Source organism: Epargyreus clarus, unplaced genomic scaffold (genome assembly GCF_041222505.1).
Source record: "Epargyreus clarus isolate Ecla_fem2 unplaced genomic scaffold, WU_Ecla_fem_2.2 ptg000008l, whole genome shotgun sequence".
Lineage (NCBI taxonomy): Eukaryota > Metazoa > Arthropoda > Insecta > Lepidoptera > Hesperiidae > Epargyreus > Epargyreus clarus.
Window position 1 is genome coordinate 14072992 of NW_027332216.1, and position 17124 is coordinate 14090115.

Consider the following 17124-nt stretch of genomic DNA (forward strand, 5'->3'; position numbering starts at 1 on the left):
ATATCAAAATATGTCTTATCTACTTTAAATATATCGTACTTTTGGATTGGACTTTTGGCGCTAACCTGGTGTTCATTAGTTTATATGAGTAAGACAATGTTCATAGATTACCTACATATAAATATTTTAACCTACATACAAAAGAAATACCCTGTCCATGTATTGCAGTAATTGTTTAATCAATAGATATGTATATTATTCATTATTATAATTTTGTAATTATGGCTATTTCATGTTATCGAAGGAAGGAAGTTAAATACCTAAATGACTATGAGGTAAGTTATTGGTCTGTAAAATTACCGATATCGACTGCTTGATTGGATGGCATTGGATGACTGTGCGAGGGGAGAATGATTGACACGTAGGCGCCACAAATGTATGTTAGTATGTGTATGTGGTTGGTTAATTATTTATTGGTTGTGTATGTACTGCTTCCGAGTACGTAGTAGTTTTAATACCTACACCTTTGTACGTTTACTTAAAGGTAATAATGCCGACTTTTATGTTGTGTAGGTTCTATTAACTACGCATTTCTTCCTTTAAAATCACTGATTAATAATGTCTGATCGAAATGATGAAATTCAATTAATATTTAGTTCAATTAAAATTAGTTTAACCGTTTCAAAGTTAAGACGAATTTCAAAATACGGTTATTCAATATTACGCAAATACACAATAGGTTTGGTAAGAAAATATTTCATTAGTAACTTTGACATTTTGTTTTCAGTACTTATCTATGTTTTCAATAGGTAATAGTCGTCAGCAATCCATAATTGTCTCTAATTTTGAGCATGGGTCTCATCTCAGATCGTAGAGCCAACGCGCTGGACAAGTGCATATTGGGAAACTTTTTTTAAAACCTTCACTGCCCTGTCTGGCAGTCTTTTTACCTTTGGCCTGTAATATTAAGCACGTAATAATTTTTACCTACTTAATATATATTGCAGCAGTAGGTACCTAGAGTTCAACCGCTAATGGTGTTTAAAAATGAATGAACATGTCCACGTCGACTCGGCATTATATGCCGCGAGGCAACTGATTCATTAAGGGTCGTGAACTTTAGACGCAGTACGTATCAATATTATATTGAACTAGAACATGCTGACTTATTGCTGACACACAATGCAGCCACGCTGTTATTATTAACATCGATTGACATGACTGTTATGTAGCCATTGTTGACAACAAATGTAGGTATTTAAAAAAATTGTTATTGAGAATTTAAATTGAGAATTCGTAATTTAATATCGATCGATAGAAGAGAATTGATTTAGCAGAAATAGATAGTGGCAATCAATTGAAAAAGCCTGGGATAGTTCAATCATTTCCATTTCATTCAATTCTTGAAAAAAATGGAAAAAGACGGATATTTTAAACTAAATTTGATTATTATTTCATTTCCCGCATGACCAGGTATTTTAACATTTCAGTCAGAGATACTAATCTATGATTTCAGTAGACAAATAAAAGCAAAAACAAAACAGACTTAAGTTTTTCGCTGCACTAGTCTGTATACTTACCTACCATTTGATTTAAACTTTGTTAACTTAAATGATTCGAAGTTCGAACCACGCGCCAAAAGTACGAAATAATTTAATTAATTAATACTATGTATTTTGATCGACGTTACAAAGTAGACCTTACCTTTATACACTTTTAAAAGAAAAGGCTTAAGTGCTTAACACTTTAGCCTTTAAAAAATATTGAAAAATAGTTTGTGCTTTTTCTACAAATGCGTAATGATTAGGGTGGTTGCAAGGGATAAGATAATTTCGGGAAACGGGAGCCGTGGCTGGCACCGGGACGTTCCGCTCCGCCGCCGCCATCACAATAACAACGTAGGTGGCGGGTAAAAGCGCGGAAAAAGGGTGCAATACTGTATTTAGTTTTTTTTTTCATTCTATCTTTATAACACAAAAGTAGCATCAATTAGGCGCTTTTCGAAAATTGATACACGGAGCACCCCACGCTTTTTTCACAATTATACTATTTACTGTTCCTTAATTGATTACTAGATTGAAAATTATTTTCTGCTTTTTAGTTGATCTTATCATAAAAGCGTGTCTTTTAGTTTTTTTTTAACTATATTTACACTACCCATAGAAAGATAGTATATGTAGGCCATAGACTAGTAATGTAGGCATATAGATTATTTCACACCATTTTTTTTAGGTTTTCCAATTGACTTAAGTGATTGTTGTCGTACTAATCTCTTATTATAATCAACCCTCTACCGAACGGGGTGGGCAAATAAAATTAAATGTACAAGCACTTGCTGTAATGTTCGATTCATTTGGAGGGTGCAAGGGCATTTGTTTACTCTCGACAAATAACTTGATAGGAAATCGATTCTGTGAAGTCATCGTTATAAACGGAATATGATGGAAGTATAACTTCTTTGTTAAAGTGTAAGTATGTTGCAGGTCCGCGTTATATAGATATTTAAATAAAAATGTCAACTTAGGCTTTTGTATCGTTTGCGATATTAAAAAAATATACTTACAGAAATATCACATATTTATATAAGCATGTGATATTTCTATGTACGTAAAATACTTCTATGTACGTTAAATAATAAAAACTTTATTCAGCGTTTCAGCGTCTTTCTAACAAATTAAAGGTATAGTTTGTTGATTCATATATTATTCAAGAATCAATTAGATAATGTGCCTGGATCTAGGTAAGTAATTTAGGTACTCAGGCATTTTTTGCTACGGAAAAAAGGCACGTGTAAAGACGTCGAGCATTCATTAACTCAAGGAAGTACCCGCAGTCTGCGGGTCTTCCACGATAACACATCCACGGGTGCTCCGATAACCGTGACTAATTGTCCGGAGCTATCGGCGATGCGGGCCGGCCGTATGGCGGCCGCCGGAAAAATATCGATCGGTCGACACCACCTGTTCGCCACCGCCACAATGGGGCCCGCGCACCTGCCCGCACAACCGAGCGCGCCGCCGGCACGCGCGCACATACGCACCACCACCACCACCGCCCGCGCGGGGGGCTGACCGTCGCGACGTCACAGCGGCCGCGCGCCACCGCGATCGATCGCAGTCCGGCATCTTACCGCACCATCTTCGCCATCACCGCTCAGGTAACTCATCGTCGGTTTTAAAATCCTCGCTACTCAAAACGAAAAACCAGTGTATCAGTTTAATTCTAGAAATTTAAATCGTGAGTGAAGGTATGACGCATCAGATCTGCTGAATCAGAGTAGGAAATGTGACTCATCACTTTCTTTGTCGCTTGCAGGGATGTAAGTGGCCGCGATGCACATAACATCGGGTCTGTCACCGGCGTCCGGCGAGATGCTGGACACGTCTCTCCTGAATCTCTATGGCGACTCCGGAGAACAATGCGGCAGTTTCTTCGCCGTGGACCACACCGTGCCGGAATCTTCGCATACGGTGGAGATCGAATACGTATACGAACAACCCGAGGCGTACGCACAAAGCTTAGGAGATTTGGTCATAAATCAAACTCCAGTTGAACCAGTGATTTCAGAGCAAACTACGGAATCCTCTAAAAAAGCTCGAGTGAGATATAAGCCAGAGAAAGTGATCGAAGAACCAGAGACTGATTTAACGAATTTGACATGGCTGCAGAATATAACGAATATAATGGCCGTGCCGCAGTTCCCAATTCCACCGGTGTCGCCCAACCCTCAAGTTAAGGCTCAGCCTCCGAACACGAGGTTGCAAAAGTTCAACCAGACTATAGCTAAGTGCCAGAAAGATTTTATGGAAAATAAGGAAGAATACCAAAGTAATAGTGATAAGAAGCCTCCATACTCCTATAGCACCTTAATTTGCATGGCCATGAGGTACAACAACGATAAGATGACGCTATCAGCTATCTATACCTGGATTAGGGAGAATTTCAAGTACTACAGGAACGCGGATCCCACATGGCAGGTAAGTAATCAATTATGTAGATAGCAGGCTCTGTATGATCTGATTTTAATAACGTTAAATCTGTAAACAGGAGATAAGATACGGTCTAATTACATTATGGATGAATAAATTGGGGCTATCAGTGCTTATCCTACTTATCCTACCTACATGCATGCAATTTGGTTCACAAAAGCTACAAAGAAAGTAACTGTTTCTAAATAAAGCATGAATTAAAATAACTTTTATTTAAATTAAATAGGGTTGTTCTTTTGTTTACAGAATTCCATACGACACAATTTGTCACTGAATAAAGTGTTTGTTAAAGTGGCTCGATCAAAACATGAACCAGGCAAAGGTGGTTTCTGGAAGCTAGATCTCGCCCATTTAGAGGGCACGAAGCGCATATCCAATAGACCTCATAAGAAAAAGAAGAATTCCCCAAACGAGACTAAAGTAGACCCGAAGGTAAATGAAGCGAAGACAACAGTTGCGAATGTATCTCAAGCTGATAACGAAGCCATTGCAAGTGTTGCAAATGTTGGCGATGTCGTGAGTCTGCATTTACCAGATCTTACACTATCAGGAATGGACATTGACACAAATATTGGAGCCAATGTCATTGTAGAGCCAGCAGTGCCTCCGCCTCTGATCCCTGAAGATGACCTATCGTCGCTGCTACTGACGCCTACAGAATGGGCTGATCTCCAACTCGATATGTTGGATAACTATCTCGACTCATGTTTCAAGTAAGTTGTTATTTTATTATGCGAAGTGAACGCAACGTTTGAATTCTTGCAGTATCTCTAATTGCATTAAGCAGTCATTGTGATTGTATGATTATTACGAAAAAAATGAAAGAAAGTAGCATTTGTCGAGCAATATTAATGTTTGGTGATCTACCGGCAAATGTCTATGTAACGATTCAGGATCAATTAAGAAAATATTTGCGTACGAAACGGCTGTGTGATCCCTTTATAAATCAGCTCAACCTAATGCATGAGCTTTGAGTGTAATAAGATGTTTGGTTCTTATTTGTACTTTTGCCTCAATGTATGTAAAGTTGCTCTTTTACAAGACAAAACAACTTTTGTCTTGCAAAAGAGGCATGTCATAAAGTGAAGTCATTTTATTTTTATTATTGTGTAGAGTTTAACTCAAATTAATTATGAAACGTAGTAGTTGTAGAGTATAATAGACTTAAAGACGTATGTAGCCCGGTCTAGATACCTAAATGCTACTATTGTTTTATATAATAATGTTAAGGAATATTAGTACTTCGGCCTCAGCGAAAGAACTTGAGCTTGATTAGTTTAGTCACGGATGACTATTTTTGCACAAATATATTTAATGTTCTTATTAGAATTGTTAAATGAGTAATAATGGTAACAGTATTAATAAATCCGGTGAAATATTTAAAATGTATCATGGATTTTGTCTCTAATAACGTGGTTTGCTCAAAACGGCTCAGAATATTATAATTGTGTTAGAATTTCAAAAAGCTCACAATAAAATCAAATTGTTATTTTTATACAATGAAATATGTTAAATTTGTATTTCACGAGTTATTGAATAAATAAAAATATATTACAAAGGTTTTGAAACCTATGAACGTCTGCTGCTCAAAACTTGTATGCAATCTTAATGGATAAATAATAAAATAAAAAATAAAACATAAATAATTATAAACATGAAAATTTCATAAAAAAATAAACAAGAAAATAATATTTTTATTTAATATCAACTAATTTTAGTTTTTAAATTGGATGTCCTTAGATTTATAGTAATTGTATTTTATTATGTAAATAATAATTATTAAAATTATGTAATTAATAATAATGTTGTACCTATGAATTATCAGACATTCCGTCCAGTATTATTGAGTGCAGTTGCTGCATTGTGTGAATAAATTGCTCAGCACAATTTTATTTAACATATATTTACACTATGCTTAGAAATAAGTTAATAACTATTATTATTTAGTAATCAGTTAGATATGTAAGTGTTTTGTCACGTATAATTTGTAGAACAGACATTGCTGAATGAATTTGAGCTTTGAATAAGATGATTTTGTGATACCTCAAATGAAGTGCGATACATTGCTCAGATGGCAGAACATAGAATAACAGTATCACGGAACTTCGCACAACTCTTACTTTTGTGAGGAACTTTTGACATGACACCGTAGAATTCGTGAATAATGCCTATGTGAACATTTTATGTCCAAAAATATTTGCACCACTGACACATTGTAATCTGCCATTACTGTTAGTTTGCTTTATACTAAACAATTTTGGATTTCAAGATCTTGTGCATCTCGTGAGCCCTATACAGTTATTGATATTTATTACTACATTTTGTTTGAAATACAGTTTGAGATTTGCAGATAACATTGATATATATATATACTAGGTATTACCCTTTTAACAGAAATTGCGCCGTTAAGTGATGTCAGGTGGGCTGAATAAAGGTTTGTTATATCAATATCATAAAAGCAATTTATGTGTGTATGCCACCCTACAAAAACGGTTCGGTATTATAATGTTGTAGGTACTTAATAAAGTAGTCACTTGTATAACACATATTCTTGCCGGAACATTCAAAGATGTAACTAGATAATTATACGGCACATATCTTATATCTAAATTAATGTATATAATCTACTATTGTTTCCGTCCCTAAGTGTCTTTTATCGTATTATTAATAATATATGTGGGTTTAATATTAAACGTATAATATAATACCGTTTTTATAAATGTGTAAAAAAAAGTATAAATTATTATTAGGTGTATTTTGTGCATTACCTCTTTCCAAATAAGTATTATGATGGATTTTGTAGAGTTATAACTTTGTTTTATATTAAGTTCTTTGTAAAATTTTTACGCAGAAGAAGCAGAAGAAGCACGCATTTTCATACAACACAAAAGCGTAAACATGTTTTTTTTATTTTGTGTTTTGTAACGAAAATTAAGATATGTAATAGTAGAGTCATAACGAGTATCTAGTGTAAGATCTAGTCAGTTTAGTATTATTAGATTTAGAATTAAGCATTTGATTTGTGACTAAACTACTAATCCAACATTACTTGGGCATTTTTGTATTTCAGTGGAATTTGTGGAGGAATTTTCATAGCCTAACTGTAATGTGTAGGTACATTTTGTGATCATCACCAAGCGGTTTTATATTCTATTAGATGCAGTCAGCCAGTGCATACCAGAAACATGCACAATTCTACTTTGTATTATATAAAACATTTTTTTTAAATAACTTAGAATTAGTCAATTGTGATGTCACAACAACAAATTTTTCGATGATGCGTGAAAGTGGCAAAAAACTATTGAGGTACGTAAGGTAGTCTCTATGTTTCGTCCAAAATAAACGATTCGGAGAGCGTCGTAAGGAAGTTTCAAGAGATCATCAGAATTCAGATGCTAATATTAGGCGTTTTAACTTAGTTCTCATGGACGAAGACACGTCTGTCGTTCCAAGATCCGGCTCTTGTTCTGTTTTATATAAATATCTATAGCAGTTACCACTTAAAATCAGGTGTGCTGTAAAATTTGCTGTTTCTGTTAGAAAAATGTGACATGTTTTTGATGGCACAATTCTTATGGGTGACTGCTCTTGATCTTAAACTTGATCAATTTTGTAATAAGGTTGTCCTGGACATGAGGCTCAAAGTACTTTGTATGCAATACTTAATGTGTAGAGGTGTAATAAATACATTAAAGTGTTAGAACAAATGTTTTATTTGACAAATAACCTGATAAACATATTAGATATATAGTAAATATGATTACAGACAGTAGATACAATAAAATATTCAAAATAAATAATCCTAAATTAAGTTTTCTTATACATTTTCCTATTCTATTTACATTTTACCAAACTTATGGTATTAAATACTATTAGCTATGTACTTGAACATTTTATCGCCGGCTATTATATTTGACTAATCACTTGTCCGTATCTACCAAGCAATATGGGAGAACATTCGGTAAGCTTAAATTTCTACGGGAATCGGATAGTATAAAGCAAGTACGAGAGCCCGACTCGCACTTGACTTGTTTAGTATTTAAAATGTATTATTATTATATTATTAAATCGTTGTGGTTGATTTATAGTAAGACTTAATTAAGTAACACAAGTTTTTAAGAACACATTATCCTTAGGACAAAAGTAACCCTTCCTTTTATAACCTTCACGTTTTAATTTTATATTAGATTCAAAAAATACACTTGCCATCATTGCCACAGCAGCGTTGATATTGCCACTAGGTAAACTTGGCAACACTGAACTGTCCGCTACAAATAATCCTTCAATACCTATAACTTTGAATGACGTGTCCACTACAGATTTTTTTGAGTGTGGCAACCCCATGGAACAAGTTCCTACTGGATGATAGCTTGTTAGTGTTAAATGTCTTACATAGCATTCCCAGTAAGAATCTGAGAATATGATATCCTTTTCACAACCTGGAAATGGTATTGGATTTATTTCAGCTCCTAAACCCTTCATGGCATCCGTTTCTACAAACTGTTTGACTAATTTAAAACCATTCACTAACACTTCAATATCATTTTTGTTCGAAAAATATTTAGGATCAATTAAAGGCTTGCGGAAGGGATCTTTGCTAGCAATAAACACCTCTCCTTTGCTTTTTGGGTGTAAAATTGTGGCAAATATAGTAGCTGTATGTTTATCAAATAGTTTTGCAAAATAATTTTGCCATACAGAATCTTTTAAGGCTAAATTATTTTTTAACTTGCTACCCCGATCAGCTGATATTCCTGTGGGCAACACCATGAACTGTATGTCTGGTATAGTATCGTTTTTCGTCGATAAAAACCCAACGACTTCACACCCTGACGATGTGAATGGACCTTTACCTTGCAAGAAGTATTTAAAAATATTTAATGGGTTCAACATATTCCATGGACTTACAGATAGAGATTTTTCAAATAGTACTAAGTCTAAACCAGATCCTATATGATCTTGTAGATTCTTACCTACAGGCAAATCTTTAACTATAGGTATATTTAGAGATTTAAGCAATTTTGCAGGTCCTATACCAGATAATTGTAGTATTTTTGGTGAATTAAATGCCCCAGCAGAGAGAATTACACCTTTCTTAGCATACAATTCATTAAGCTTGTTGGCTATTTTTACTCCAACACATTTTTTATTTTTTATTAACATCTTTTCAACACAGGTATTAGTTACAATATATTTAGAAATATCTAAATTGTCTGAAGTGGTCCATCTCCTACCATCCTTTTGTGAGAGTCTACTTTTCATGAATCCCTCTTTGAATTCTTTACTCACAGCATCATATCCTAATTCATTTGCAGCATTCAGAATTATGTCACTAAGTTCACTTTCATGTTGAACATAATTTATATTAATTATTTCATGCTCCAAAAAGTTAAATTGTTTTTTAAAGTATTCCTTAGTGTAAATACCTTGAAACCAGTTGACATAATGTGATATGTTTCCTTGGACATGTATCATATTGTTGAGTTTTGATGATCCACCCACTATTTTACCCTGAGTCTGCATACATTTCTGAAAGAATGTTCTTGATATGTAATTTAATTAAATGAATAGAAGAATAAGGATGACTGTAAATGTTACTGACATAAGTAAGTTAAAATAACATTATAATACAAAGACTGATATTTTTCATCAAAAAATCAATAAATTACATAAAAACTTTATTGTTACAGTCAATTATTGTAAGACCTTCTTTTCATTAAATTATTCAAAGAGACTTTGTTGCAATTTATTATTTATTTAAAAGGTAGGTAAGTTGTTTTAGTAATTTTTAATGTTTATTTTGAGTACAATAAAATAATGTACTAGCAAAATTAACTTACATTATCCACCATAGCGAGGCAGGCATCTGTCTGTGGTACAGTTTCAAACTGCCAGTCATGTACAGAACCGTGCAGCAATGGTCCCAGGACAGGTATCTCGAGCAGCGCATGACTCTTGCTCCCTGCTTCCAGTACTACGAATGTGTGGTTGGTTTCGGTTGCTAGCCGGTGCGCTATGAGGGAACCTGCTGTGCCTGCTCCAACTGGAAGAATGGAAATGTTAATAAGTAGATTTTTATTTATATAGGCAATGTAATTGCAGTCTACACAATAAAAAGAAACTACCAAAACAAGTCAAGGAGATAGAGAAACAAGAACATTTACAATAACAAATAATTTGTTGAAATATAGCAGTACAAAAATATAGCAATTTATAGCAATTGGATTTTAAACATTGGAACAAAGAAATCATTAACACTATTGTTGTATAAATAACGAAAAACAACTACAAATTTATTTAGTTGAATATATTTCGTTTATAGTAAATGCTACCTTATATAAATATGGATATTTTTATTTAATCAAAATGCGAAAATCAAAAGTAATATAAATGTATAAGAAAAATACTATTAATAAAGTTTCAGCTTACCAATTATAAAATCATATTCACGCTGTAATTTATTTTGAAAAGTTGATGCCAGTAAATCACCATAATACACAAAATACGCAAACAATGTAAACAAATTTATACAAATACTGAAAATAATCCATTGAAATATAATTGGCGTCATTTATGATATATTATTGTACTACATTAAAACGTGTATTAAAATGTAATGAGGGTTTCTTTTAGAATATTTATGGAGTTTCGAGGTTATATTTTTTGTATTTGGCGGCTTACTCTGACTTCTTAGCTTAGGGCCAATCTTTTGGCTTTGACAGACTTGTTTTTACTTTTTAGTATTTGGTTCACAGAATAAATTAAAAATACTGTGACTTCGATTATTAATAAATATTGAGTTCTCTTGGATTTAAAATAATTAAACAATACATTCAGTCTTCAATAAAATTATAAATAACATATGTATTTTATAAAAATAAATTATGTTGAATTGGTGTTCCGGTTTAAAAGTAAAGAGTTCAAAGACTGAAAAGCCTAAGATTTATCAATGAACATATCCTTGCATATGATTTCATTGACAAATTGTCACTGTCATGTCATATGTTAAATGTCATTCAATTAGGATTTTGGGTTAACAATATTACAGTTTTCAATAGTTTAATCAAATAGTATTCTTTAATTATTTTAATTATAGTGACAATTAAACTTCGGTGATAAGTATCGCTTTAAAACTTTATAATAGTTACGCTATAAAATGTCTTTCAACACGAAAGATGTTGTGCTTTCCGAGGATCGCCCGAAGTCGTTGCTTCTTGAGAAACATTCGGATTACCTCGCCGGTTATGGGCTTAATAAGGACGATTTCGAGTACTGCATGACAGAATATCTGCGAATGTCTGGAGTGTACTGGGCTCTGACTGCTATGGAGATTATGAACCAGTCTTCAAGGTAGATTTTGTATATAAGTGGTGCATTGTCATTGTTACCCATGGACATTTCTGTTATCCACTATCCTCCGCAAGGCTGGGTGTGTTTTGTGTGAAGGCAGGAATGAATAACTATACTGTTTTTATTGGTGCATATCTTCTGGATTCCTCAATTAGTTCCTATGTCATGTATGAATATCATAATATTCGTACATGACATAGGAACTAATTGCTTCTTAGTTCTTGCATCAAATATCATAATATTTGAGTTATCAGAGCTAAATAGATTAGGTCCTATGTAAAGTAGATCAATTATTAAGGTAGCTAGGTATCTATATACTACACTAGCTGACCCGGCAAACTTTGTACTGCCTCAAAATCTATTTAACAAATATATTTCATATAAAATATAGCCTATGTTACTCGTGGATAATGTAGCTTTCGAATGGTGAAAGAATTTTTAAAATCGGTCCAGTAGTTTTTGAGCCTATTCATTACAATCAAACAAACAAACAAAGTTTTCCTCTTTATAATATTAGTATAGATAACTAATGTATGCTCAGTCCACCTTAACTTTCATCATATCAGTTCTTATTATCCTTTACACAATTAAATTAACAAACTATACTGTACATGATTCCAGAATGCCCAAAGACGAGATAATAGAGTTCATAACCTCATGCCAGGACAATGAGAGTGGGGGCATCAGTGCTAGCAATGGACATGACCCACACATGCTTTATACCCTCAGTGCAGTTCAGGTCAGTAAAGGCACAATCTATTTATCTATATTATTATTGCAGCACTTTTTGAGTCATTGAAACTAAGTATAGTTACAATATAGGTACATGTTTGATATGAAAACATTATGTGTACTTTAAGAATTTTATAGGTGACTATATCTGACACATTTCTTATATGCATCTGTGCTCTAGAGGGCATTTGGAGCCATTTGTCAGTTTGTTGTCATTAGCAGTAATAAAACCATATTAAAGTTCTTGTTTTCTATGGTCATATATTTATTTGCACTTGGGGTCGATGTGGGTATGTTTTGTATTAGAAATTAATTATCACTTGCTAATGGTGTGAGAAAACCATTGTAAGGACATCTACATGTATAATAGTGCCCAAAGATGTGTGAAGTCTTCTAATTTGCACTTGGACAGGCCGGTGGACTAAAGGTAAAGCCCTCTTAGACTGAAAGGAGACCAGTGCCTAGCCATGGGATAGTAATGTGGTGAAGGAGTATGTATTGTAGTCCACCTGATGGTAAGTGGATACCGCCGCCCATGGACATCTGTGATTGATGGTACCACCTGAGTCAAACCATAGAGGATTCTACTACGTCTAAATATTGATACTATTATCTTATTTTGTAATATTCTTACAGGTATTAACAATGTATGATAGACTGGATGCAATTGATGTGGAGGGTGTAGTTAAATATATTTCGTCGTTACAACAGGAGGATGGCAGTTTCTTTGGTAACTTAATTATATTTGTATTTGAATACAAACACAATAAAATACTTTGTATATTATACCGGAACTAGCACTGTTTGGTACCCAGAGTCTGACACCTATTAACAATTATTATTACCTTGGACTTTACCTTTGATATTACAAATTGTGATTTAGTATCCTAATGTTATTAAAATTTAATCTAAATATACAACCTACAATGTTTTGCGTTTGCCTATCAAAGATTGTCATTTAACAAATTGTTCATACTAGACATTGTCTAATTTCGATCTCTTGTAGGTAAAAAACTTGATAGATTGCTTAGAAAATAATTTAATTGACAACACTAGGTGATCCTTGTTGTTTATTTTCAGGGGACAAGTGGGGTGAGGTGGACACGAGGTTTACGTTCTGTGCGGTGAACGCGCTGTCCTTGCTGCAACGGTTGGACGCCATCGACGTGAATGAGGCGGTCGAGTTTGTGCTCGGTTGCATGAACTTTGACGGCGGTTTCGGGTCTAAACCGGGCTCTGAGAGTCACGCTGGTAATATACTTGTATCTTATACAATAAATGAAATGGAAGCCAGCATGTTATTTCAATATAAGAACATTTTCTTGACGACCCGCGTGGCGTAGCGGTCACCATACCGGTCTGACGCGCGAAGGGTCCTGGGTTCGATCCCCGGCCAGACAGATATCTAAATGATGAATTTAGATCTGGGTTGTGTATTTGTCTATGTATGTGTCTATGGCACACACGACATAGGGAATCATAGTGTGGGGCCGTGAGTGTAGAAACTGTTTAGCGTTCTGTTTGAGATTTTTACCTCATTATGGATAATATTTTTAATGGCAATTTTTTGCGATCTAGATAACAGTGTAGCACTACTTAATTTTGGTATAAAGGGTCAGGAATAACACGTCTCTGTAGTTCTGGGACGAGAATAGGGTTGCGGTATCCCCTGCCTGTCGTAAGAGGCGACTAAAAGGGGCTTCTGGGTTTGCGGGCGGCAAGAGTGGGAGCTCGAACCGCCCGGCTAGTGACCCCGGGTAGGACGGCGGTATGTGTGGTCGCATTCTGTCGTATACACTAGACTGTGTGGTGATATAATCTCACCTGGACGGAGCCCGACGGGGCAGTGCGCTGTGAGGGCTCCGGTTGCGTTCCTTTGGAGATCCCGGAGACCTCTACATAGCACCGAGGATGGCCACCGGGGGGGTTTTAGTGCGGTAAAAGCCCCATATAACCCCGTGTCGCTCCCACGGCACCGGGTACCTTTTGAAGGTTTCCCCCTCGAAAAGAAAAAAGGGGCTGGCAGAAGGTACTTAATTTCCAGTTTAGTGAAACAATGCATCTGTAATCGCAAGTGGGATTTAAATCCTAGTTGGAACTGGTTATGGATGCCTATAGATGTATTTATCACTTAAAATATAATAAATACACATATCAAAAATAAATAAACATGTGTAACTATATATATATATATATAAGAGTAGCAGACGAGCATGCAGTCCACCTGATGGTAAGTGGCTACTGCCGCCCATGGACATCTGTAATCAACCCCAGATAGGATTAGATATTCCTACCTGAGGTCGGCCACAGATGCGCCGTTAACCCCTGAGGACTAAGCTGGAACGCCTCGGAAAAGTCTGTCTCCCTTACCACACCCTTCAAACCGGAACACAGCAGCGCCTAACACAGCTGTTATTAGGTAGAAATAGGTGTGGCGGTGGTGCCGCCGGAGTCGAACCACAAAGGGTTCTACCACCTTCAAATACATTATTTATTAATTTCCTTGCAGGTTTAATATATTGCTGTGTGGGCACGCTCTCAATCTGTAAGCGAATGGACGCGTTGCAGGCAGACGAGCTGGCGTGGTGGCTGTGCGAGCGGCAGCTGCCCAGCGGTGGGCTCAATGGCAGGCCCGAGAAGTTGCCCGACTTGTGTTACTCCTGGTATTTTTTTTTTATATTGTGCCTAAAGATAAAGTAGACATGCTACCTGATGGAAAGTAGTCGACGTCGCCTATGGACATTTGCAACACCAGAGGAGTCGCCAATGCATCGCCGGCTGGCGATGCATTGGCCAGCTTTCATTTCATTTGCTTTCATTTCATTTTCTGCATTTCATTTGCCGCTTGGGTATTGAAATAGATGACTGACATGATGATGATGTATGACTAGCCTGTACCCTTAGCATGAGTTTTTACGTTTTTACAAAAATGACTCCTTTTGTATTTGCTTACGTATTTCCCATATTTTTTCCATCACTTCTGATACAATCCGCTAGGGCCCTGATACAAATACGAGTAACCAAATACAAAAACCTATTGTAAATTTAGTAAAAACGTAATAACTCATACTAAGGGTATGTACCGTATCTCAATACTCAAAATTAAACCCGGAAATCTCATTTTCCGGGTTCGATTTCCAGTCAAACACGCATCTTAATAACGAATACGGGTTTTGTGGTATTTGTTAGAGCCTATCGTATTAAAAGCGTTCAGAGTCTTGTAGGGCTCTATCCGTTTGAAAGTGTAGATACTGGTATTTTTTTAATTATCACTAACTGATTTTCCGATAGTGTAGGATTTTTGTTTCGTATTTGTAAGGATTTAAAAGATTTTTTTTTCAAAATTCGAAAAGTCTTGCATGCTCAGCATGATGAGCCGAATTTAAAACATTAGCTATCAGTATTATGTAAATCTTTTTCTTCCAGGTGGGTGATGTCTTCACTATCGATGTTGAACAGAATACACTGGGTTGACAAGATGGACCTACAGGAGTTCATTCTAGCTTGTCAGGACGCCGAGACCGGCGGGTTCAGTGACCGGCCCGGGAACATCGCGGACCCATTCCACACACTCTTCGGTCTTGCAGGCCTCTCCTTGTTAGGAAATCCAAGTATCAAGAAAATAAATCCAGTGTACTGTATGCCTCAAGAAACCATAGACAGGTTGCGACTCGAACCACAGATACTACCTATAGGGATATAACGATATTTTACGATTGTAATGCAATTTATTATGGGTATTTATTTTTTAATAATGGATAAATGAATTAATATATTTTTAAGCACTGAATGATGTTTTATTCTTTTAATCACCATCATATTTTCTATGATAAAATTCCTGTAAAAACGTCGTAACAAAATAAAAGAGTTTGTTACTCATTTTTTTAATTTTTTTGTTCCTGTGTCTATTTTTTTTTCTTTTTATAATATAAGAGTAGCAGACGAGCATGCAGTCCACCTGATGGTAAGTGGCTACTGCCGCCCATGGACATCTGTAATCAACCTCAGATAGGATTGGATATTCCTACCTGAGGTCGGCCACAGATGCGCCGCTACCCCTGAGGACTAAGCTGGAACGCCTCGGAAAAGTCTGTCTCCATTACCACACCCTTCAAACCGGAACACAGCAGCGCTTAACACTGCTGTTATTAGGTAGAAATAGGTGTGGCGGTGGTGCCGCCGGAGTCGAACCAAAATGGGTTCTACCACCTTCAGAACATCCGAACACCTTCAGAACAACCTTCATTTGTATTATGTTACTATCGATTCACGAGGAGTGCTATGGTGGTAAAATTTCATACGCCCTTCCGTGCTTCGGAGGGCACGTTAAGTCCTAGATATGGTCCGTCATTAAATATGGTAGGAGGCCTTACACCCCAGGGTTTAAAGAAACCCGAAACCTATTACTGTGCCACTGCTGTAGACTTTAGACATCATTGAGATTTTTTAAATGATATTTTAGATACGCAGGTTTCATGATGTTTTCCTCCACTGGTAAAGCAAGCGACAATTAATTTCCAATAGGCTAATTGAAATGAATTAATCAGAGATGCGTGCCTGGATTTGAACCTATGACATATCGATTGAGAGGCCGCGTTACCATCACTAGGCTATCACTGCGCATTTATGTTTCTGAATAGATATTTATCGCCACGCACATGGATGTGGAATAAGAAAATTAAACACTAAAAATATATATTTCGCAGTTAAAAGAACTTCGTTCATCTTCGCGCCTTATCACTTTGTTTGGAGAGGTTAATACTTAGGTCAATTCGATAGCACCCAATTACGTGAAATTACGTAAGACCATAATAAAACAAGGACATGTCGGCATAGGTACTTTTGTATAACTAACTGTTTTTAGTATCAGCATATTGAAATAATGGATATTATGATATTGGATTGAAAGTACTTAAAACAATTATATTTTTGGCAACACATATACTACACGATTACAAGCAGTTCTGTGCGCTTTGTGGGATTAATACGATACATATTTATCTCTTATATTATTTGCAACTCATGTACTAAACTATTAGGCAACATACAGGCTTCGTTTTATATGTAAGAGTTTTAAAAAAGTAACATGTTCCGCCATCTACAAGATAGCAGC

The 17124-nt window shown here is 35.6% G+C and overlaps 3 protein-coding genes across 3 annotated transcripts; 2 read left to right on the forward strand and 1 right to left on the reverse strand.

The window, feature by feature from the left end:
• Window positions 1-2605: 2605 nt before the first annotated feature.
• Window positions 2606-7480, forward strand: LOC140744535 (uncharacterized). Its single transcript, XM_073076166.1, has 3 exons — window positions 2606-3097; window positions 3256-3917; window positions 4176-7480. The coding sequence occupies exons 2-3, from the start codon at window positions 3273-3275 to the stop codon at window positions 4644-4646; spliced, it is 1116 nt and encodes a 371-aa protein (XP_072932267.1). The 5' UTR covers window positions 2606-3097; window positions 3256-3272; the 3' UTR covers window positions 4647-7480.
• Window positions 7481-7624: 144 nt separating this feature from the next.
• LOC140744534 (glucose dehydrogenase [FAD, quinone]) lies at window positions 7625-10685 on the reverse strand. Its single transcript, XM_073076165.1, has 3 exons — window positions 10359-10685; window positions 9770-9972; window positions 7625-9458 (listed from the first exon to the last, which is right to left on the reverse strand). The coding sequence occupies exons 1-3, from the start codon at window positions 10498-10500 to the stop codon at window positions 8028-8030; spliced, it is 1776 nt and encodes a 591-aa protein (XP_072932266.1). The 5' UTR covers window positions 10501-10685; the 3' UTR covers window positions 7625-8027.
• Window positions 10686-10921: 236 nt separating this feature from the next.
• On the forward strand, window positions 10922-15801 carry betaggt-II (geranylgeranyl transferase type-2 subunit beta). The gene is made up of 6 exons (XM_073076167.1): window positions 10922-11279; window positions 11901-12018; window positions 12648-12741; window positions 13092-13262; window positions 14521-14674; window positions 15438-15801. The coding sequence occupies exons 1-6, from the start codon at window positions 11086-11088 to the stop codon at window positions 15712-15714; spliced, it is 1008 nt and encodes a 335-aa protein (XP_072932268.1). The 5' UTR covers window positions 10922-11085; the 3' UTR covers window positions 15715-15801.
• Window positions 15802-17124: the final 1323 nt, after the last annotated feature.

Bases quoted from the DNA above. Each gene is read 5' to 3' on its own strand.
- LOC140744535 (XM_073076166.1), top strand. From the start codon at position 3,273: ATGCACATAACATCGGGTCTGTCACCGGCGTCCGGCGAGATGCTGGAC. The intron at 3,918-4,175 runs GTAAGTAATCAA...TTTTGTTTACAG, and splicing joins ACGCGGATCCCACATGGCAG to AATTCCATACGACACAATTT.
- LOC140744534 (XM_073076165.1), bottom strand. From the start codon at position 10,500: ATGACGCCAATTATATTTCAATGGATTATTTTCAGTATTTGTATAAAT. The intron at 9,973-10,358 runs GTAAGCTGAAAC...CCATTCTTCCAG, and splicing joins TGAATATGATTTTATAATTG to TTGGAGCAGGCACAGCAGGT. The intron at 9,459-9,769 runs GTAAGTTAATTT...ACATTCTTTCAG, and splicing joins GCCTCGCTATGGTGGATAAT to AAATGTATGCAGACTCAGGG.
- betaggt-II (XM_073076167.1), top strand. From the start codon at position 11,086: ATGTCTTTCAACACGAAAGATGTTGTGCTTTCCGAGGATCGCCCGAAG. The intron at 11,280-11,900 runs GTAGATTTTGTA...ACATGATTCCAG, and splicing joins ATTATGAACCAGTCTTCAAG to AATGCCCAAAGACGAGATAA. The intron at 13,263-14,520 runs GTAATATACTTG...ATTTCCTTGCAG, and splicing joins GGGCTCTGAGAGTCACGCTG to GTTTAATATATTGCTGTGTG.